The sequence below is a fragment of the Channa argus genome, chromosome 7 (genome assembly GCF_033026475.1).
Source record: "Channa argus isolate prfri chromosome 7, Channa argus male v1.0, whole genome shotgun sequence".
NCBI classification, from domain to species: domain Eukaryota; kingdom Metazoa; phylum Chordata; class Actinopteri; order Anabantiformes; family Channidae; genus Channa; species Channa argus.
The window spans coordinates 10,302,107-10,324,731 of NC_090203.1; the positions used below are offsets into that span (position 1 = coordinate 10,302,107).

General features: G+C 38.7%; 2 protein-coding genes and 1 non-coding gene across 4 annotated transcripts; all 3 read right to left on the reverse strand.

Moving 5' to 3' along the window:
- Positions 1-114: 114 nt before the first annotated feature.
- On the reverse strand, positions 115-2,033 carry nppcl (natriuretic peptide C-like). The gene is made up of 3 exons (XM_067510516.1): positions 1,802-2,033; positions 1,064-1,216; positions 115-880 (listed from the first exon to the last, which is right to left on the reverse strand). Exons 2-3 carry the CDS (start codon positions 1,160-1,162, stop codon positions 584-586), a joined length of 396 nt encoding a protein of 131 aa, XP_067366617.1. The 5' UTR covers positions 1,163-1,216; positions 1,802-2,033; the 3' UTR covers positions 115-583.
- Positions 2,034-3,446: 1,413 nt separating this feature from the next.
- On the reverse strand, positions 3,447-22,538 carry ncapd2 (non-SMC condensin I complex, subunit D2). Of its 2 annotated transcripts, none has more exons than XM_067510514.1 (32): positions 22,306-22,538; positions 21,556-21,675; positions 21,380-21,455; positions 21,224-21,282; positions 20,934-21,109; positions 20,421-20,566; positions 19,615-19,742; positions 19,307-19,430; positions 18,851-18,998; positions 17,465-17,662; positions 17,244-17,378; positions 17,078-17,165; positions 15,986-16,184; positions 15,713-15,831; positions 14,747-14,947; positions 14,476-14,650; positions 14,032-14,116; positions 13,727-13,863; positions 10,915-11,047; positions 10,643-10,718; positions 10,333-10,548; positions 10,008-10,168; positions 8,976-9,087; positions 8,721-8,844; positions 8,247-8,402; positions 6,337-6,514; positions 6,154-6,248; positions 5,928-6,008; positions 4,839-5,022; positions 4,590-4,761; positions 4,380-4,499; positions 3,447-3,711 (listed from the first exon to the last, which is right to left on the reverse strand). In XM_067510514.1, exons 2-32 carry the CDS (start codon positions 21,671-21,673, stop codon positions 3,629-3,631), a joined length of 4,203 nt encoding a protein of 1,400 aa, XP_067366615.1. In that variant the 5' UTR covers positions 21,674-21,675; positions 22,306-22,538; the 3' UTR covers positions 3,447-3,628. The 2 variants fall into 2 exon arrangements, with proteins under 2 accessions (XP_067366615.1, XP_067366614.1); XM_067510513.1 differs by having other exon boundaries at positions 22,270-22,538.
- LOC137131122 (small nucleolar RNA U85) lies at positions 17,867-18,182 on the reverse strand. Its single transcript, XR_010914951.1, has one exon. It is a non-coding gene; the product is annotated as a small nucleolar RNA U85 (small nucleolar RNA).
- Positions 22,539-22,625: the final 87 nt, after the last annotated feature.

Here is a 22,625-nt window from a genome sequence, read left to right on the forward strand (position 1 = left end):
AATGTCTTCCTCCGGACAATGTGAAGCTTGCATGTGAAGGACAAACTGATATGATGTGATCGATCTCCTTTCTGTAAGAGAAAACAACAACACCAAAAAGGAACCAGAACACCATAAATGTCAAAATCTATTTATTCATGCAAATCATAAGTAACAAAAAACAGGTGCCATCATTTTTGGATCTCCATGTCCATTACACTGGATTTTACACACAATGCTTTGGCCACAAAATGTTTTAACATCTTCATATTTATTGTACACAGACAAAGCTACAAATACATAAAGTGCCAAATTAGTAAAAAACAAACAAACGAAAAAAAGCCCAGCAGCCAAAGATGATCAGTTGATGTAAACATAACTCGCATATTCTAATATTTAGTTTAATACTTTCACATGGAAAAACAACAGCTACTCCGTTGAACAAAACAGTATGAAGCATCTGATTTATGCTTATTAAAACCACATTAGCAACACGGCAAATTTACACCATACTACATGTAAACATCCTTCAGTGCAGGTGAACACCTTTGCCTGTGTTTTTCTTTATGATCTAAGAAGGATGTAATCAGTCTCTCTCGCTCTACTAACAGCCCAGTCCACTCATGGACCCGATCCGATCCAGCTTGAGCCCAAAGCAGCCCCTGTTCCAGCCCCGCCGTGACCGGTCTGGTTCTGCTCGCTTCTGATTGGCCAGGGCGCCCTTAAGCAGCCGCAGCCAGGGGGTCTCGGGTTGTGTTTGTACATCAGCCCATTTGGGGGACTCCACTGCTTTGGCCCCAGAGGAGAAAGTCGACTGCTCATCTGGTTGGGTGTTCAACAGGTTCTCTAGGTCATCCAGGGTCAAAAGATCATTATAGCGTTCCAGAAACTGTTCCATAAACTGCAGAGCGGAAAAAAAGAATAAATTTAATTTTCAGGGAGTGTACAAAGAAGAATAATTCAATCAGGGATACATTTCATTACTCTCTTGCACTCCACTATTCAACCACTCTACATTCTCCTCAATCCATTTTTCTCCTTCTTTTTGTATCCTTCCCCCCCTCTCCCCTCCATCCCTCTGTACCTGCACAGCATCAGGAGAAGGACGCAGAGCGCGAGCCTCTGTGATCTCCAGGGGTGTCAGGAGGAGCAGAAAAGCACACAGCAGCACAGGACACAGCATGGCAACGTCGATGAAGAGCAGGAACGATGAAATTAAAAAGTGAAGACAGAGAGGCTACAAAGACAAACGCAGATAAAATGTGGAACATTTTAAATTCTATAGGCAAAGACATTCAAATTAAAACATTTCAGTTTTAAAGTATTCTTGAGATAAATTATTACGGTTTCAATTTTTGCTCAAGATTGTAAAATACTCACATTTAAAAATAAATGAATTTATTTTATATTTATATAGACAATGCAGATAACCTATTACACATACACAAGCAACCCAAAAGCCTGATATAGAGTATATAGGGCATCTAGCCGAAACTAATTTGCTGCCCCCGCGCCTGCTTTGGCTTTTAAATCTGGTTAAACAAATGAGTAGATAAATAAATCTACGCACAGTCTGTCTCAACAGAAAAACTTTCTGCTGCTGGTTATTGTTTAGTAAAAATAAATAAATTCTGGCTATGAGGAAAAATAAGGATTTATTTTTAGAGTAAACTGTCAAAATGATTTTAATGTTTTAATTGTAATGACGCATGTTCTACAAAATGTCTTATTTACAAGTCAATGTACAAAACACATGCAGCTAGAACTAATCCTAATTTAACAGTTTAAATAAACCATTTAAAAGAAAATTTAAAATACTAACCTGTTTATTTTCTCTCAAAGCTCTGGGCGTCTTCTGCTTTCACAGACTCTTCTCCATATCCAGTCTCTCAGCTACCTCTCACTTGTACGTACCTGCTGGGAGCATCACTATCCCACTCGCCTGGCTCCTCCTACTCCTTGCTCTCACTTTGAAATGAATTGAAGAGATGATTTTCTTCCCCTTGTGTCGATCCTCTTGGCAGAAGCTGAGAGTTGGGGCATCAGCTGGGATGCTGTAGGTTTTGTAGAGCCAGAGAGGACCCCCCACCCCTCATCATCTTCCTCCTCCTTCTCATCTCTCTTTGTCTGGAGTGATGTCATACTCTTGGAAAGTGACTGTCATTGCCAAGGTGACTGTGTAAGCAATACAGAAGTTGCACAAATCAAGGTCAGAGGGCAGTGGCAAGTGACTTATGAACCAGCTGGAAGGATTCAAATTTAATACATCATGCCCATGTGGCAACAATGCCTTCATGCTTATTAGCCTTCCCTCCTACCTCTTTGTCTCTGCAGTCTTTCCCAGTGTGTACTGACCTCCCCTCCCTGGTGGGTAAGTTACAGTCTGTCAGTGCCATCTGCTTGCTGTACCCCCTGCTGCCAAATTACAACACTAGCAGGAGATGGACAATTCAACACACAGACCTCAAAGTTCTGCAGCCATGTATTACTTCAAGTAGATAAACCCCTGCAATTAGAATAGATACAAGGCAGGGATTAATGTCTACCTTTAGCAATTACATTTTTTTTTTTTGAGACAACTGCAGTGAGCAAAATATGTGTGTGATCAAAGTTTTCATACCCAGCAAGCAGAATTCATAGCTGTACAGCACTAAAGTCATAAATCGGGCAAATTTACTCACAATGGTGCACTTAGCACCCACTGAATCCATTTAAAGTCTGATAAAACCCAGTTGCTAGTGCAATCGTATTGTTAGCCTGTTGTTGAAAAAAGTGTCTTTACATAACATATCAATCACACATACAGAAATGCACCCCTCTCATCTTTTACTGAGAGGACAATGTGTGGGAGAGGGAGTGGGCAAAAAGGAGAGATTAGTATGATGGGAGTGGAGGGAGGGGGTTAAACTAGCATGCATGTGATGTCGGTGAGAGCAGGAGCACTGTAGGAGGAAAAGTAGGCAGCAGAGAGTAGGAGGATGGGAGGGAGAAAAGCACCAGGCAGAGGGAGACCTACAAAAGAGATTGATTACAAGAGAACAGAGGCGGCAAACTAGGCAACAGCAAATGTGTCAGACTGAACAGGAAGAAAAAAGAGATTGTAAACAAAGACGCACCCAAACTCAATAAAGTGAAAGTGTTTATCATACGATTTAAAAAATAGTAATAAAAAAAAAAAAAAAAAAAAAAAAAAAAAAGACATAGCACATGGTTCTGCAAGAAAATAAAATTGAGAAAAATCAAGTGAAGCAGAATTCAGGGTAGTAACAATGCCTGGACAAGCTGTGACATACTATTAAACACTGCTGTCCAAACATAATACAAGCACACATTCAAAGCTGCTTTGTAATGATGGTATAAATTTTCTTGACATAACCCATCAGACACCCAACCCTTCACACGTTTGGTTCAGCCCTTAAGAGTGGCCTTCAGCTTGCAGAAGCTGTAAATGATGAAGCAAAAACAAAGACAGGCAGACAGTTTATTAAAGACGCTTGGATTTAATGTTGTCGACTATTGTAGCTTGGTGCTAAGTACCAATCATAAAAATATACAAGTATGAATACATAATGCAATGCTTCATTACAGATAAAACATTTAAAAAAGACATAAAAACAATAAAAAATAATATAAAAAAAACAATTAAAAATCAGTTTCTGAGTCGAGCTCGTCTGGACGTGCGGGCAATAGGCGTCGTCACTTTAGGTGTCTCACTCTCCGCCATTAGGGCATCTGGTGAAAACATTAATAAGTTATGGTCATAACTTATGAACAAGATCACAAGTAATGAGAAATGAAAATCACAATTTTATGTTTTAGTCTCAATAGACTTCAAGTAAATTATTTCAACTATGGAACAGACTCAAAGTTGACTTAACAGACTTAAAGTTGTTTCTGATCAAATCTAAGATCTTGGATTAGCTCTGGTGCAGTGCACAGCTCACATTTTAGGCTACCTGAAGCCCTGCTAAGTCTGTGCTTCAGCCCACTGGTTCAAACACTTAACTTATGGCAGTACTCCCAAGTATCTTACTGATATACCAAAATAAGAAATTAATTGTAAGTAAAATGTTATACAGTAGCTTTAAGTACAATAAATGTAGAATTGAAATGCCTAACTAACTATTCTCAAAAGTTATTTGCAGTCAAAGTATAAAATGATGAAACAGTCCCTTATCCCAGTTTCTGTAATGTGATTTCATGTTGCTTATCTAGGTTTTACTCTCACATCAAATCGATAGTAAAAACTATTCTTGGAAACTCAAATAAATGTACTTTTATTTTTCATGTTCAAAATATGTTGCTAAAAACACTCATAGAACTAAATTATGTGATTTGACAGGCAGAATAACTCTTAAGAGCAATTTTCTCTCCAAGTATAATGAAGTGACTACACTCACCCTCTTCATCTTCGTCCTCATCACTACTGAAGGTGATCATAGGTTTTTTTGACTTGCGAGACTTCTGAGGTGTAACGAAACTGTCATCAACACAGCTAGAAACTGATGGCTTTGTTTGACCTGTGTCATGGAGAAAAATTTTAATTTCAACACAAAACTATTTTTCCAAAACCGATAGGTTTCGTCAAAGTCAAAGCTCAAACAACTGACCTCTATTGGTCTTCCGACGGCCTTTTGTGGTCAAAGGTGTCTGCACAACTGTCCTCTCCATGGATCCTCCTCCTCCTTTTTGGTTCTCCTCGTCCATCTCAGGGCTTTCTACATTCTCTAGCCCCCGTGTGTGAACTGCAGTCAGACGCTTTTCAAACTCCTCTATCTGGGCCTGATAAACAAAGTTATCATTGAAAACAAGTACATCTTTAAAAAACAGACAAACATCTTAAAATGTGACAATTAAACCTTAAATTGGGGTTTGGAACCACGGCGGAGCTTGGCAGTGATGGAGAGCAGAGGTTGGTAGACTCCAGGCTCAGTCAACTTGTCGCTGTAACACTCCCAGCACTCTTGCAGCCTCTTAAAACCACGCTCACACATGGACAGCAGAGATAGAGATGTTGCTAGATCACACCACTGACGTTCTGTCCTAATAAGTAAAATAGGAGTTTTAAGAAATGAGACAAAAGCTGATAGATAGATAGATAGATAGATAGATAGATAGATAAATATCTAATACACAGAAATACTGGGGGAGCTCATTACTCATAGATATGGTTTTAACGTGGAATTCAGGCCAAATCAAATTTTCCAGGAAGCTCTTCGGTCTAAATTCAGTTTACTGTTGTGTAATATAAAATGTCCTTCTTTTGAGCTCCGTTTATGGATGGAGTACGAGTCAGAGGCAGACTGAAGCAGGCCGATTGCTCCAACTTCAATTGCTCTCAACCAGTTAAGTTCAAAAGTATTTGGACAGGTACAATTTTCATCTTTTCATTTAATCTATGGGGCACCACAAAAATGTCATATGTAATTAAGGTGAGCATTAATTTCAAACAGCCACAGTGGCAAACAGAGGCACAATGCTGAAAATTGTGTCACTGTCTAAATACTTATGGACCTAATTGTATATGGGAACTGTTTCCATGACAAAATCAATGAATAAGAGGCTGTTACATTGTAGGTAATAGGTGAAGTGAACTGTGCACTAGCTTAAATTGTATCTCTCTTTTCCCACATTGATAAACCCACTAATTACCCACACATCCACCCCTGCATCTTTTCCAGATAAAATACTGCAAGACAGACATGAGAAATGTGCAGGGAAAAAGTAAAGAAAAAAAAGTAAAGAAAAAAAACAAACAAAACAAAAAAACTAAAAGAAATAACAAAAAAAATACTGCAAGACAGACATGAGAAATGTGCAGGGAAAAAGTAAAGAAAAAAAGTAAAGAAAAAAAACAAACAAAACAAAAAAACAAAAAGAAAAAACAAAAAACAAAATAAAAGATCAGGTGTGAAAATGAGAGAAAGAGGAGGTGGAGATGTACTTACTTGGCAGTCCTAAAGCGCTGACACAGTTTCTCTACCAGAGATTCTGTCTGTCTCTCTTTAGTAATGTAGGAGAACAGCTGTCTAAAAACACACAACAGAGTATCTACAGAATGATGCCAAAAGAGCAAAGATATCAAAAGTTCCTAAAATTTTTGTCTGGAATCTGTATAGTCCTGCATAGTATGGACACAGGCATAGCACAAAAAAACAAAACTCTGCAACTCACTTCATGATGGTGTTGAAGTCCTCAGAGCTCATGCCTCTCTCGGGATCAGACAGTCGACTGATTATGTCAGGGAGGAGGTTGTAGATTGCATTGTCCTGATGAGGAACATCAAGGGCAGAGTTAGAAACCTTCTCAATTATTACAACTCCAGTGAGGGCCCTGGATGTGTTAGTGTACGAGTACCTTGGTGGCCAACTCGTTGAAGAAGTTCAGGGCCAGGCTGGTAATATGTGGCTCGGGGTCAATTAGCAGCACAGCCACCTCACTGACTTGACCTTTGACTTTGAGCACATCCTTAAGCACCAGCTGTGTAAGAACTGTCACAGCTGTCTGCCTCACTGAAGGAACCTCATCACTAAGCCTGGAAGAGAAAAGGGATGTTGAATTCTAGATGGACTATAGATGTACTTCACACATTACAGCAGAAAAATTAGTTTTGTGCTGCATGTTCATCAACATTACAACAGTATTTACAGGCCGTCTACAGGTAAAAAAAAATAAGTTTAAGCCTACAAGGCTTCAATTTTTAAAGAGACTTGTGCAATGGAATGAATCTGAAGAACGACTGCTAATATGAGGTATGTGTTCATAAAGGAAAAATAAAAATTGACTAGTTGAGATGAAATGAAAACTTTAAAGAGTTTCTTATGCTACAAACGATGGACTAGTAGAATACAAATTTCTGTCAAAGTGAAGAGATATGCTAACAACAAATGCTTGTCTACGTTTTATTACTTATTTGTAGGAGGGTAAAAGTTGGAAAAAGTTGGAAAACTGACAAATGGATACTGCCATTTCTTGAACTTCTGTGCCAGCATAGCTAAACATGTGAGCAGAAGTAAAATGTTTTTACCTGTGCATGTGTTATTTTCCAGCCCTAGTCAATTAAGCTTTGTGTACAGACTTGGAATGAGCCTGAACATCACATAATCCACCGTCACAGCCTCAGCTGACACAGAATTTGCTGTCGTAGGGAAATCTGATAGCATTCTTACACCAATTTAGATTTAAACTCATTCAAAACCACAGAAACAAAAGAAACACATTACCCATTTATGCCAGAGAGCAAGACTCCTGGCAGAGCATCAGACACTTGTACATGGCACTTCCACATGCCAGTGCAGGGGCTTACAACAGTAATGAACAGGGTAATTAATTCTTTATACGCTTATCATGAGGCTCCAGGACAGCAGCCTTGAGAACAGTGGAGGTGTTGGTGTGTGGGAGACAATTAGGAAACACCATAAAATACTTATCAGGTAAAGCACACTAGGGGGGCAATGAGTCATTATAAAAAGAAAATGTTTTGAATGTCCAAATCATCTCAATGTGAGCGTTATCAGCCATTTTAATTAAAACTGCACTTCATCAAAAAGAAACTTCAGTTTCCAAGTTGGCTATAGAAAACCAGTCTAACTTTGTATTGTGGAATCAGAGGGCTTGAAAGAAAGCATACCTACATACAAAAACCCTTCTATAACCTTTGACTTTACCCGAAATTATTCGTTCTGCTCAGACAATGGCTCTGTGTAATTGCAACCCACTAGTCATTGGTTCTGGTCACAATCCATACCACACCAGTAATTAAGTCGTTGGTTGTCTAAAAGGGCCCATGTCTGAAGCGGCCTAAGACTCCACCCCAGTTTAAGTGTGGGTGGGATTTATAAAAGCCAAGAAGCGCAGTCTGGTTTCCTTGGCAACTGAAGAGGTCAGTATACAATACAGACATCAGAGTTTGCAAGCATAGATCTCGAAGTTTGTTTCCTCCCATTAAAAAGTTGTGATGGAAAGAGCAAACTTTTCCCATCATGTGGCTCAGTGGAGCATTGTGACAGCGGCAACACTTCAGTAGCTGAGAGGAAAACAACACTGAGGAGGGGTGGTGGTGGTGGTGGTGGTATCTGAATGGAAAGGAGAATGCTGGCCGGGATGAAACGTCATTTACAGTACACCCACATAACTGAGCCATCAGGTATAGGTTGTTCCTTAGAGTCTTGGGTGACAAACATATCTACAGATGTTAAGATGCTATGACAAATCTATCTTATATTACAAGGGCAGACTGGGTCAAACTGCATGTAGCATTACTTTACCTAGAATAGAGATTCTGGGTCCAGGGCTCCAAGATGTTTGGGAAACGGACGGTGAGGTCTCCAAGAGCTATAATAGTATTGGCCCTGACAACAGGAAGAGCAGAGCGCTCCAAGACTGTAAACATGAGACGGATGTTCTCTTCACACACCGATGGGCTGAAAGAAATCACAGCCTAAATGTTATGCCAGCAATTAAGCTCAGTCCATTAAGAGCCATGTGTAGGGCTGCAATAGTATAACCATTAGTTTGTGACTAAAGCGCTCTCTTGGCTGGTCCATAAAACGAGAGATGACTCAAAGGTTGGCATATTCAAACTTGCTCTATTATCTTAATCAGCGCTACAAAACGGTATATATATTTGTAACAAGTACATTTTACTTCACAATGGAGTTAACAGGTGCAGATCACTTTTGCATTGATTGAACAATCAATCATTTCAACTCTACATTCAGATTAAATAGTATAACATTTACCTTATCATCATATACTGAGAGAGTGCAAGACAGGCAGCAGTGGTGAGCTGTGGGTGGGAATAGCGCCCTGGGGAGCTGCAAACTTTCACCAGCAGAGGAAGGAATGCACTCAGCAGGTTATCTTCTAAACATACAGAGTAGAGTGGGAAAGGAAGATGTTTAAGTCAAATGAAGAAGGGAAAAAATAAATAAATTGAATTTAGTGGATAGCAGGATATTTTGGGCCAGAAAAACAATACAGGAAGTTTTTATGACCTGCCAGTAATTCTGTCTCGCAGATCTTTCTGATAAGTTCAGCTTCTGTGTCTTCTGCTGAGGCACCAATTAAACCAAGCTCCTCCTCCATAGCACTCTCATTGGCTGATTGCTTTAGAGGGAGGGGGAAAAAGAAAAGAAGAGATTCTTTTTTATACATCTCTGGAAATTAGGTTGGAAACTTTGAGTTTTAAAGGCAACTAATAGTGCTGTCAGACTTGATCAATAAGATAAAGGAGTGCGACTCCACTTTTTATTAAATCTAGCTGGGATTCGCCCCAGTAACCCCTTGACCCTAAACAGGATAAGATGATTAGATCTGGGGTTTGCAACTGCATCCGCAAATTGACAGCCACAATGCAAAGCATATCACAACATCTAGAAAAACTAGTTACATAAGTAGCATTCTGCTTAGACCATCTCTGAAAGTTTGTTTGTTTAGGTTTGAATCTATACAAATACTTTTGCAGTATGCAACTCTCAGACTCTTCATCACAACACAAAAATGTGAAATAAAACAAAACTAAACAAACAAACAAAAAAAACCTTGTAATATTAATTGAGGAAACGTTTATCTCCATGTTCCCTGATGGGCATAACAACAATGAGCCTTCACTCAATCTGACTAAAAGTGTCACTAAAATAAATCTCATCTAAAGATCCTGCTGAGAGTTGGTCTAATTGTCAAAATACTTTTTGCGATGCAGGGGGTTGTTTTGGCTTCTTTTTAAATATTAATACAATGTGCTGTAGCGCTTTAAGAAAAAGGCAACTGACATTTGTCACATCTTATCAGACTCTAGTACATACTGTACACTTAACTGAACTGGAGTTGCAACTACTGCCCATTTTCATGACTGATTTTTTTCCTCCCTCAACATTGTCATAAATATAATACACACACACATAAGCATAAAAAGAAACACACAAAGACCAACTTTGAAAGAAAAAAAAAGTACTTTACAATGTATTTGCAGATACTCTGCAATATTATTTGTCTGTAGATAATTTCTTTTTTTGGGGGGGGGGTACCTTAGCTTTACTGGTTGGGCCCTTTTCTTTCTCCTCCCTCTCTTCTGTCTCTCCTCTCCTCCTCCGCAGCTCAGCACTCACACTGCGCTCAAGGTGAGACACCTGCCAGAAAGCCACACAGCCACACAGAGCCAACAGCTGGGCCAGACACACACAGTTCACTGTAGGAAAGGAAAAAGATAGTGACACATGATTAAACGTATGTGGAGAAAGCTTTGGCATAGATCAGGTTACAGTGCATCACTGTAGCCTTAGATATTACTACTTGCAAGTTAACTACACTTATTGCAGAAGTCTTCTTTGAAAAAGTCACAATGGTACTCACCTTGTTCACCTTGCTCAATGGACTCTTGGAATGCACCTTGCATTTGGCCAACATCCTCGTTGACTTCCCCACATTCAGCAATGTGATCTAATAAGAGGCGAGCACTACGTTGGAGCAGTCGGGATAACAGCTGGTCAGGAGATTCAGCCAGGAAGTATATGAGACGTACAGCCTGTTCCATGAAGCTCTGCCAGTAAGGGTCTTCCATGACCACACCTGGAGAAGGTACCAATAGACAGTCAGAATACAAATCCAAGTAGTGAAAGCTTAAGCAGACAAAATAAGAATGTTTCTCAACAAAGGTATTTACCTTCAGCAATGGCCTGTGTGAGGCATGTAAAAAGCTGATGATCCTGGGGCAGTCTAAATGGAGCAGCTTTTGATTGCTGGTAGAGATAATGTAGGGCATAATGTTATCATTGTGTGGAAACAGTGTTTGTAAAAAGGTAGTAAGACACTGTGGAAGCTAGTTCAGTAGACTGGAGATCCCTGATCCCAATAGTGTTAAATCTATTTGCATAAGAATATATTTTGGATTCTGAACTTCATATGGGATTTGGTGTGACAATCTGTATTTCTTACCCTGACATGGTCAGTGATGCTGCAGATGGTAATAACTGTGTCTCTAGCTAGAAGGAAGTCTTCAGTAACCTTTTCTCCCAGAGCCACAGAACAAAGAGTGTCCAGGTTACTTAGGACCACTTCCCTCTCTGCCCTGTTACAAAAGTCAGATAGAAAAGAAGTAAAAAAAAAAATACAAATAATGGAATAAAGCATATTTTTTTAAATTCCCAAAATGATGAAGTGTTCAGGCAAAGTGATGGACTAACACCTCTACCCTTCAGCACCCCAATCACTGTTTACTGGCCCTGCCAGCATTAGGCTGCTGCCCAGTTAATGCATGTAGGAGGATGGGTTAGGAGAAGTGCATAAGATTTAATAGGCTATGAATGCAACCAACTGGATGAAGAGAGGCAGCAGTGTGGGTGGATTGCAGATAGTCTCTCTTTATGCTCTTGCTTGCTCTTCCCTAAAGCAGTGGCAGTCTTTGAGGTAGATTGAGGGGGAACACACACACACACACACACTCAGCGAAATGAACTGGCAAGAAGCCTAGTTATAGTCGTGACTTCGATTACAATAAAGAGGAGATGAGGCTTAGTATTCTGACTAATGATAGGATTTGCTGAATGTCAAGTAGATGAGGCAGGACCCAAAATGTAAAAAGGAAGTACATTTATGCATTGAAGAATACTGCAGATTTTGCATAATAAAAGAGAATGAGCACAAATAGAACACTCTTAAAATCCAGTTTACACCTGTACAAAAATGCAGTTTCTGAATGGAAGAGAAAGTAGCTTTGCAACACCTAAGTTTTTTTTAATGCCAATTGACTGTTAGAATTTACTTATTGACAGAAGGCTGATCATTTACAATATATATAATACAGATTTTAAGTCATGATCAGCTTTCATAAAATGACGTGCAAACTGGACAGACTGAAAAAATGGGTTTATTCCAGCTCAGTTGCGGTTTCATGATTTGGACCATGACATGTCAACAGATTTTACTGAGAAGCATTGTCACCTTAAAAAGCTTGAACCTGTGGTGTTCAGCACAATTTATAATATGGATAAGATTTTAGCAATAGTCAGGCTCATGTAAACCCAATAATTGATGAGAAACATACACCACATAAAAACACCAGTTAACCCTTAGATCAAAGTCAAAATGTCAAAAATGACCTGGTGAGATTGCATTATCTTTGTAATGCAAAAACAAAGTGGTTATAATTTCACAACATCAAAACCATGTTAAATATCAGGCCAATTAAAAGTTTTACCTACCATTTGTACAAAATCATAGTTCTTTTATTACTACCACAAGCTTCCATAGAAGGCTCAAAAATCACCCGTATTCATTTCTATACAATTTCATGGCAACCTCCAATTGTTTGACTGTCAGGAAAGAATGATTTTTTTTTTTAAATTTTTTTAAATAATATATATATGGACCACACAGACCATCACGCACTTTCACGAGGGCCTTGCACACACATTTCTTAGGTAATAAAATGAAGCTAATATTAGTGTATGTACTGTGTGTCATTCATGATTATTGAATGAATGAGCATGCGTTTATCAAATTTGCCTATTTTATAATTTGCAAAACTAGCTAGCTATCGTAACTGTATGTATTGCACGTGTGAGAATTTATTTACATAGCTACATATTGATCAATGGTTTGCTTGTCATTCAAAACATTCAAGTAACAAAGATTGTAATGTCAGCAGTCTGTGTGGGAGATACTGTGAGAAATAATCACAGACAGAAACAGACATGTCACAACTCCATACAACGACAAGACAAGGCGGAAAGAAAAAAGTTACACACATACACACAGGACATGAGAGTACTACAAATTAAATGGCTGTAGCTTAATTGGTAAGGCAGTTGTCCATGGACTACAGGGTCAGTGGTTTAATTCCCGGACCCTCCTGGCTACGTGTCGAAGTGTCCTTGGGCAAGTCACTAAGCCCCAAGTTGCTCCCATTAGGTCAGGTGAACACCTTTCACGGCAGCCTCCGCCATCAGCGTTTAAGTGAGTGTGCGAGTTAATAGGTGAGAGAGGAGCAATACTGAGTGTTGCAAAATATACGAGTGGCCATTTACAGACACAGTGTTGACATTGTTTTAGTGCTGTTGCGCAATTTTCTCTTCAAAAAGTTAAAAAAATAAAAATAAAATTTTTTAAAGCGAAAGTAAAAATATTCCAAACATGAAATAATTCTTGTGTGGACAAAACTACAATACAAAATATAATAGAAATGATTATTTAAAAAAAAAAAAAAACACGACAATAGTGGCTTAACACATTTTTGACCCACTTATTGAAGGGTATAGGGTCCAGTTAGTTGTGCATCCAAGGGATAAATTTGCTGTCATCAGGCAAACAAGGTACACAAATCTAAAGTAAGCTGTGCATACTTTTGCTTTATTTACTATACTATGTTGCATTAAAAATGGACAGAATTATCTTACACTTTAGCCTTTTGTTTTACTTAACATTGCTGAGTTTACAGCCTACTGTGTGCGCAAAAAAAAATAGATCAGACTGGTGAGAGTGAATAAGCAAAAGCTGTGATTAAACTTGAAACAGAAAACAAAAACAACAACAACAACAAAAACACAACACGATTTACCATGATGGCCGACTAAATTTAACATTTCACAGAAAATGCATACATGCAGTGAGGCCACTTAAACTACTACTTCTAGGTGAAGCTGGGTCCTTTTATGAACCCTTTGAAGCAGAAAAGCAAATTACCCGTCAGTCAAAGCCTCATCATGACATTAGAAATTAATTCCAATAAGCTGAGTGGTCTAGATCTTACCGTGCAGCCATACCCAGCAGGAACACTGCAGCCCGCCTGTGCAAACCAGAAGTCTCTCGTTTTCCAGTAAACCTCTCCCACAATATCTGCACTACGGTTGACTGGAGATTGCTTCCACTGCCAAAGAACTCCTGCACCTGCAGAAACATGCATGCTTGACTACAACTCCCCATTTGCTTAACTACAAGGTATTTACATTTCAAACTCCCAAATAAAAACTCCCAAATAAAAATCTATAGTTCATTTATAGTACTATTTATTTATTTTTACACAAATGCCCAATAGTGTATGTGTTGCTTGCTTACTATTTCCTCAAGACATTGGAGTGTTCCCAGAGATGCATCCACCATAAGCTCAGAGAGACTTTCCACAAGAGTTTGGGCTTTTATCCTAATAGATAAGATAGCTGCTTTAGGAAGACAAAATCTCTCCCAAGTTTTAGATATTCCTTGAATTGCATTATTGTATTTAGCAATGTTTTTTAAAAAACAACAAATTAGTTTAAGCATGTTATCTGAGATATTTTGATTGCTTTTGTTATCAGCAAACCAATTGGCCTAACATTACTATAATGCTCTATAAAGAAAAGACTTTATCTGCAATCATCAAAAATGATTGACATAAAAGGTTATTAGCTGTTATCACAATTCATCACACTCCTCTCAATATAATGAGGCCTGAAATTATAAACTCATTTATTTTATACGTTAGCACATTCATATCGTCATGTGTCAAGCTGTTTCACAGACCTGATTGTATCTCCCTGAGGGTTCAGATATAGGCGTCGGTATGCCTGAACAACAGCATCTTTAATTGCAGCATCAGTTGACCAGACCAGAGGCAACATCTTCCTTACACCACTGACAGAATTGGCAACACTGAATTCACAAACAGTTACACAAAACTGCACAGCCTCCTGGACGACTAAAAATACAAAACAAGTCTGTTAAAAGATGTGACTTTTTATGCAAATGCACAATTCTGAATAGATTTGTACTTTGTACAAATACTGCTTTCCACCTGAAGTGGTTTTCCAATAAAGCATGGAGTTGATAACAGCGATCGCCCTCTCCACTTGTAGGGCAAAGGTTTCGGTGTCTCTCAGGTACTGCACCAACATCTCCTGCTTCTTTAGCTCCTCATCCTCCCCTTCTCTCTCTTCCTCCTTCTTTGGCGTTGGCGGCAAATTCTGGCTTGGCTCAGTGGTATCATCATTGGACCCTGAGGAAAACATAGGAGCAAGTAACGTGGCATTAAAAATAAATTATACAGGAATTTAACCAATTAAACAATCCTTCAATTGCCACTCAATTACTCAACACCCCCCGTAACTGCTGCATAGTAATTAAGTTAAATCAGTTCCCTTTGCTTTAAGGCCATTAGTGCATGTGAGGCACCCAAAGCAGTTACATTAACAGTATTTAGACCAGTCTCTTTTTTTAGTATCTACCAATTTGAATGAGGGACAATAATTAACACACAAATGGTTTATAGTTATATTTTTAATTTCACAATTACTCAGATTACAATTACCAGTATCGATTAGTGGAGAAAACCCTGCAATTAAATAAAAATTCTGTAATATTCTTTAATTGCAGTTGAGAACATTGTCTTATGTAATTTTGATTTAAAACTGACCATTTCTAAACTGTCGTTCTAGTTTCAAAATCCTGTTGATACATTAGAATGACAAGAAACGCTAAAATACAAATATCTAAAACATTTCCAGGCACTGTGGTAAAATTATTTATAGGGTGACCTGTAGAGGTAAAATTCTTAATGTAAATTTGGTTGAGTTATATTAGCAAATATTATACACTGTAAATCTAAAATTAATTTATGCTGGAAAACAATGTTAAATTGATTTCCTCCCAGGAAATGAATCTTAAGTTTCTTCAGGCTTTCTTCCATGAAGATTAACAATTGGGAGCACTTTTTATGAAGATCTCTGGTACAAAATGCAATAACTGAACTGAGCAGACTTACCCATGAAAATCAGACCCAGAGTGTCCATTAGAGTCTCAGCAGTGAGAGTGGACAGAGAAGTAAACATCTCAGATTCAGGGAAGCAGCTGTAAGCTTTTACACAGAGACGCACAGCATTCCTGCAGAAGGGGAAAAACACAAGAAACCTCATACAGATCGTTAATAAAATTGACAGTGCAGGAGGAAAAAAAAAAAATAAAATAACTAAAAATCTTGCATGAACTGACACCTGAGTCAACTTTCACCCAGGCCAACACTGGTGATTAGCATCACCTGTATTTGTTCACACGAAGGTACTGAGCAATCTTCACTGCGGTTGCTCTGTCATCTTCTGCCTCATTTTCTTCCTCCTTATTAATGTCTTCCCCAACCTCTTTCTCGGCTTCACTTGTTGGTTCCAGCTCTTTCTTGACAGTGACAAGTATCTCAGGCTCCATGGCAGCCCACAGCTCAGATGCTTTAATAACTGCCACTGCCAGGAACAAATAGAAAAAGGAAAGCAAAAAAAAAAAAGTCCAATGGGGATGTCTTAGGTCAGAGATATCAATTAAAATTCAGAGAAACAACATATGGCTAATATAATTGAAATATTAAGACATTGTACAACAATTGTATGCGCAAGAATGCAGATTGTAATGCCGGGCTCAAGAGTGTCACCATTTGGTCATGAACTGTAATGCCTTGTTGGTAGGAACCAGTATTTCACTTTGTTAAATACTAGGTTTTTCTTTTTAAAAGTCAAGCATCTAGTCTGAAGTTATAATTAAAAAGACAGGAAGGCAAGTTCATTTATCAACTAGAGAAAAAAATAATCTAAAGCTGACATGACAACTGATGGTGAAGGATACAAATACTGTATTTGTTTCTACAATCACATTTTCTCTCTTTCGATTGAATACAATATTTTTTATATGCATCAGTTTTTTTTTTCCTGCAGTACTTTTCATACCAGGTTCAGACATACACACACACAGAATCCTTGCACCTAATAAAAATTTTAAACAGTTAAATATGTAAATTCATACAAATTCAAAAATCCGGAGGCACTTTAGTACCAATAGCTGACTAAACAGCAACAGGAAACTGGATATTCCCCTTGCATCTACCCAAAAACCACTATCAGCTTCATGCCCACAATTATGTGAGACTTATAAACTTATTCTATGAAACACCAAGTAGGCAGGCCCTTACAGTAGAGGAGTATTGTTCCTCTGCATTGCCAGGATCACCAGCCAGTCCATGCAAGAAGACTTCAGCTCTCATTCAGTAAACTCATATTTGCCTTGGTCTCATCACTGGGCAAAATGTGTATTGTACATGATTGAAAATTCAGATTTTTGAAAGAACAAAAGGGGTTGTGTTTACCTGGTGCTTTCCCCTTCAGTTTCTCCTTCATCTCTCTGAGTTTAGCTGTCTCTTTCTCCAGCGGGTTCTTCAGATCTGAGCTGCTCAACTGGAAAACATTCATTCTTGTGACTGAAACGTTAAAAATATGGTATTTTGAGCTTGAATTATATGATTTTTAAATTACCTTGCAGCTATAGGGGTTGTGTGCGATAAAGGCTGCCAACAGCTGTATAGAACTCTTCACTACGTTTATAGATTTGTCCATCAGTCGCCCCACAGCAAGCTCCATTACCTCACTGTACCTACTCAGTGGCAGTGCCTAAAGACATACGGACAATTACAGTTCACCATGTAGAAGCTTAACCTCACTTTGCCAAATACACTTTCAAGTCAAAGGAAACTTACCTTGCTATTGACGATGCGTGTGTAAACCTGCAACACACGCGCTCTGACATGGGAGTGTGTGTCATGCAGATGTTCCTGCAGTGTGTCAAAGAAGCGGTCACGGTCAGCTTTACCAGACTCATCTAATCCATCACCACACAGGACCCGCACAAGGACTTCTCCCAGCACTTCACAAACAGCAACACGCATTGTATGGCTCTGGAAAAATTGCGAGAAATGAGGAATTAGGCTGCACCCAGTCAAGTGTCCCTCTTTTGCTGTGGTTTATTCCACAACTGTGGAACCCTAAACGTGGAGTTCAGTATTGTGGTCTTTGCAAAACAATACATCACAGCAGAAATAATAGAGCTTTGACATGTACATTAGAACTACTAGTTTGTGTTAAGATGAGTTTCTAAACTCTGCCCTCAGATTACCAAAGATGCAACTCATAGCTAACTGAACAGCAAAGAGACTTGGGTGACTTCTTTCCTTTTTCACATGTATACACACACACACACACACACACACACACACACACACACTGTCAGCTTCATCACATTAATACCCCCCCTGACTGTAGAGGAATAATTTGGGGTAAGCCAAGTTACTGTAGGCAGGCCCTTACAGCAGAGCAGGAATCCTTCTCTGCACTGCCAAGATTACCTGCCAGTCAAAGCAAAGAAGAACCCAACTCTCATTCAGTAAGCTCGTATTCGCCTTGGTCTCATCATTGGGCAAAACAAAAAACAAACAGGATGAAACAAACTCAGTCCGTGTCCACATTATTGAGTTAGTGTGGCTTCGTCATAGCAGCTTTTGCAGATTCAATTATGACCAGCACTTAGAAAGTTTGGGCAAATGTAATAGCTGAAATTCATTTATTGCTCTTTGAGCAACATTGGCACAATTTTTCACTGGATTTAATAAGGTCCCTGCCTTTTGTCCAGCGGTCTGTTTATCTGTGAAGCACAAAGCAATGTTTATTTTTGCCATCACAGTAAACATGTAAAATACAAAGAGAGAGGCCTAGTTCTTCCATTTAATGCATACTGACATTTATGAATAAAATTATCAACATCCAGCACAATGACATGGCCTTACAAGTTTGATAAAATTATGTACACCTCTACACTAAGTCATGAAAGGCACAATAAGAAGTGATTTGTGGAGAATGGAATATGTCTTCTGAATCTAGCATTCCCATATAGATTTGAATAAAAAATAAAACCAGACCTGTTACTCACACACAAAAGAACCAATAACAATGTTTTCGCTTCTACATAGAGCTCCGACTGACAAGGTTTTATACCCAAAATATGCCAGCAAGATTAAACTTATGTAAGGACTATATTTTTTTCTATTAAGAAAAAGAGGTGTAAAGTAATAATTTTATATACACAATACCTCTCCCTCCAGGTGAGTGATGAGCACACTAATGTTGGGGATCATTAATTCAGGTACCAGGGCGCCAAGTTCAGAGAGGAAGGATGCAAAGGCTTTGACCCCTGACCCTTCTCTAGCGAGCTCCTCACTTGACTTCTGACCAATCTCCCTGTATGATGGGAAAAATTTTGAAAATGCATTTGGAATTCAAACACTGTCTTTTGCAGCAAAAGAAATGTATCTCCACAAAATGATCCACAAAGAAACCAGAATGCTTTATAAACCACTGAACGCTAAATCTACAAATGTATATATTTTCTTTGTTATGCGACCCATAAAATGTTAAGCATAGGCAGGGGAATATCTCATCCATTACCATTTTTTATTTTTGTTTTGAGAGGCAAAAAAAAATTGAGCAGGTAGTCAAAAACAAGAGGCAGGGGTAGCAAAAAGTAGATGGGACTGAGCCTTACTAACCTTATTACTTCTCCTATGATGGCTCTGACTCCGTATTCTGTGCTCCATACAGACACTGCCTGGGCAAACACGGACGACAACTGCTCAAAGTGTTGCAGCAACTGAATCACCTTGACACTTGCACCTGCAACAATTTAGAGAATCTATGCAAATAAATGCGTTGACAGCCCCTAATTAGCAATGTACAGTGAGTAACAGTTGAAATGTTTGTTTTGGCTATTTAAACATGACATTATTGAAATAGAATTGACATGTTGCCTTGGTTATACATTTTTATCATGTGTTCACAATGTGACTGAAGAACTAACCAAGGAGGTGATTATATTTCTTGATCAGTACCCCCAATAGATGGAATATACAATCTCTGGTGGGTTTGGTCTTAACATGGCTAATGGTTGGGTTCTCAAGAAGCTTGTAGCAGCAGCAGGTCACACAGCTTTGGGACAAAAGAAAAAAGGAAGCACAGAACAAGGAATTAACCTTTGTTTCATGTTGGGTGTTGTTAAAATATGAATTCAAAAAAGCTAGAAATACTGGCACATTCACAGGGGTAAATGTTCCGTGGAGAAAATTGTTATTTGCATTTACACAGCGGGGCCAAAGCTCTAAGAAGCCTAAGCAAATTAACCTGCTGACATATCAAACACCAGGTGGTCTGTTGCCTTTCACATGTCATCATTATGCATACTTTATTATTAGTACATTTCCCCTAAAATGCTTGGCCTGCTACAAACAAGCCAAACAAAACAGAGCAGCAAATCAACAGTCAACAGTCAGGGGTGCAGTACCACCACAATAAATTCTGTAAAGTATATGTTGTCCTGACAAGGGACTTTTGAGGTTACAACTACAATCCTGTAATTAAATTTAAACAGTGAATTCTCTAGTCCACGGTTTTAAATTGGAAGAGTAAACAATTCATCACATTCAAAAAGATAATTAGGTTTGGCGTGGCATTAAAGAAACTGCCATGGTCATTTTAAAATAAACTCCAATTGAGACTACAGTGTTGTCAATGTTGGGAAGAAAGTTTAAAGAAATAGTTACAGCAAGTGACATGACATCTGTGCCCGATAGTGTACTATTGCCCAGAATTCCCCACCCAGGAGATCACCTGATGAACTCCTCCTCCACCAGGGAAAGGTTCCAGAGAGAACGAATATCCAGCTGGAGGAGCTGAACGAGGGCCTGTAGCACCTTCTCTCTCTCTGAATCCCACTGCAGCAGACCTTCCCCACCAGCCTTCCCCCTTTTACCCCCCTGTGCCAGATAAGGAAAAAAATAAATAAAATAAGTCAGTCCAGCTTTATAGACACTGAATCATAACAGCGCAACCACCACCTGACCCACAGATGACCACACTCTTTGACATCACCTACCGATTAAATGGCACTTTTGGCTGGGCCCTTACAGCAGTGCAATAAACCTCTACCACACTACCAAGACAAACCACCTAACAGCAGACTAAAGACCTTAACCTCTTGGCCTTATGGGATCATAAAACTTCCCTTGATCTCATCAGCAGGCATTTAAATGGTTGAAGTCAGATTATATTAATAACATATCACCATTATTATTAATAATAATAAATCCACAAATTAATTCTTACCTATGAAATTATTCATACCTTTCCCGGTGCTGTAACAATGTTCTGTCTACAGGAATAACTCTCAAGAGTCTCTGTGAGTTTGCAGAGCAGGAATACACTCATTTTAACAGCATTAAGTTTCTCTTTGCGTTCTGCAGCACAGACGGAGGTTGAGACCAGGAGTGTCGGCAGGGAAGCTGCCAGGCCACTAACCACTGGAAAAAAAACAAAACAAACCAATACAAATAAGAGAATACATGAGTAACCCCAGCATATCTGTGTAAAAAAAAAAACAATTATAGATAGATAGATAGATAGATCTCTCTTACCTTGTACTAGTAACTCTAAAGTATCCTCTTTCACGGTCAGGTCCACTGAGTTGCAGTGTCTTTAAAGGATTAAGACATTAGCATAATTAATTATCTGTGCTGATATACTTCTTGAAAACAATTTTAAAAAGTAGTCTGTGCATAATCCACACTTACTGTAGCACGCTGAAGCATGTGTCAAAGTGTTCCAATATACACGTAGGCCCCTGGCTCCTCAATGCTGCCTTGAATTCTGAGTGAAACGAATAATAATGTGTAGTCCCACCAGCTCCAAAACAAAGGTCGGATACAACTCTAGAATACTGCTTACACAACTTAAGGTTAATACGTACTACTTATACATGACGGCAGCTGTTTTGGGGGGACCACATCCTGAACGACGTACTGATTGATCCCCCCAGTCTTCACCAGATCCCCCACGCACACTGGCACGAAAAAGTCCCACGACATGCCTGCATGAAAAAAAGAAAGAAAGAAAAAAAAGCAAACATATTACGACAGTTGAATACCTTTTTAGCTATTATATCTAAAAAAAAAAAAAAAAAAAAAAAAAAAAAAAAAAAAAAATCCAGCTGCTTTAGAGTCTACCTGCCCAAAACATCACTGCAATATTTAAGTTAATAATTCTTAAATATATAGCTAAATAATTTGGGTAATAAAACCTGGACAATAGTTTGCAAATCAGACAGCCTTGCTTCAGTATCGATAACGTCACGAGGTACGACTTTCATTCTTTAAAAAAAAAAAAAAAAAAAAAAAAACACTCCAGAAAGGCCATTTCTGGATGTAAAACTTCCGACAACCACCAAGTCTACACAAAATTTAACAAGTCTTCCAATTAACATCGTTAACCAAAAATAACGTTAACTTTACAGATTTGTGGTTAAGTTAGCCAGAAAAGTTTGCTAAAAGTTAGCTAAAATAGCTAACGTTAAATGAGCTATGAGTAACCAAACTTTGGATGTTCGCGTACTTACCTAACAGAATCAATAGCAGCTAAACTACACACAAGTAGAAATATAAGAAAGAAAGAAAAATCGGCTCACCTATAACGCTTGCAGTCTAGTGTGCCACAAACTAACCTCTGAAAACGACTGTAGTCTGCTCTATTCAATGTCCGCAAACGGTCTAATTCAAATTTCTTTGGACATCGCGCCAAAAAAAAAGAGGAACTCTGACGTCATCTGTGTGCGCCTCCGCTACGATACTCTGACCCAACACCACCGCCTACTGGAAAGAATACTACACACGATGCTGGAGCTGCAAACTACCCGGGAAAAAGCAAAACAATGTCAGAAGCAAAAACACACACACAGTTGTTTTGTTTTTTGTTTTTGAGGTAGTAGCTGTATTCAAATGATTGACATACAATCACCCCCTTTCCCCTGTACCAAATGTTTCA

What these genes read in the sequence shown, in the direction of transcription:
- nppcl (XM_067510516.1), bottom strand. Translation starts at nt 1,162, where the DNA reads ATGCTGTGTCCTGTGCTGCTGTGTGCTTTTCTGCTCCTCCTGACACCC. An exon ending in CTTCTCCTGATGCTGTGCAG is followed by an intron (nt 881 to 1,063) that starts GTACAGAGGGAT and finishes TCCGCTCTGCAG; the next exon opens with TTTATGGAACAGTTTCTGGA.
- ncapd2 (XM_067510514.1), bottom strand. Translation starts at nt 21,673, where the DNA reads ATGTCGTGGGACTTTTTCGTGCCAGTGTGCGTGGGGGATCTGGTGAAG. An exon ending in CCTCAGGGAGATACAATCAG is followed by an intron (nt 14,117 to 14,475) that starts GTCTGTGAAACA and finishes CTTATCTATTAG; the next exon opens with GATAAAAGCCCAAACTCTTG. An exon ending in CATTGAGCAAGGTGAACAAG is followed by an intron (nt 10,169 to 10,332) that starts GTGAGTACCATT and finishes CCTTTCCTACAG; the next exon opens with TGAACTGTGTGTGTCTGGCC.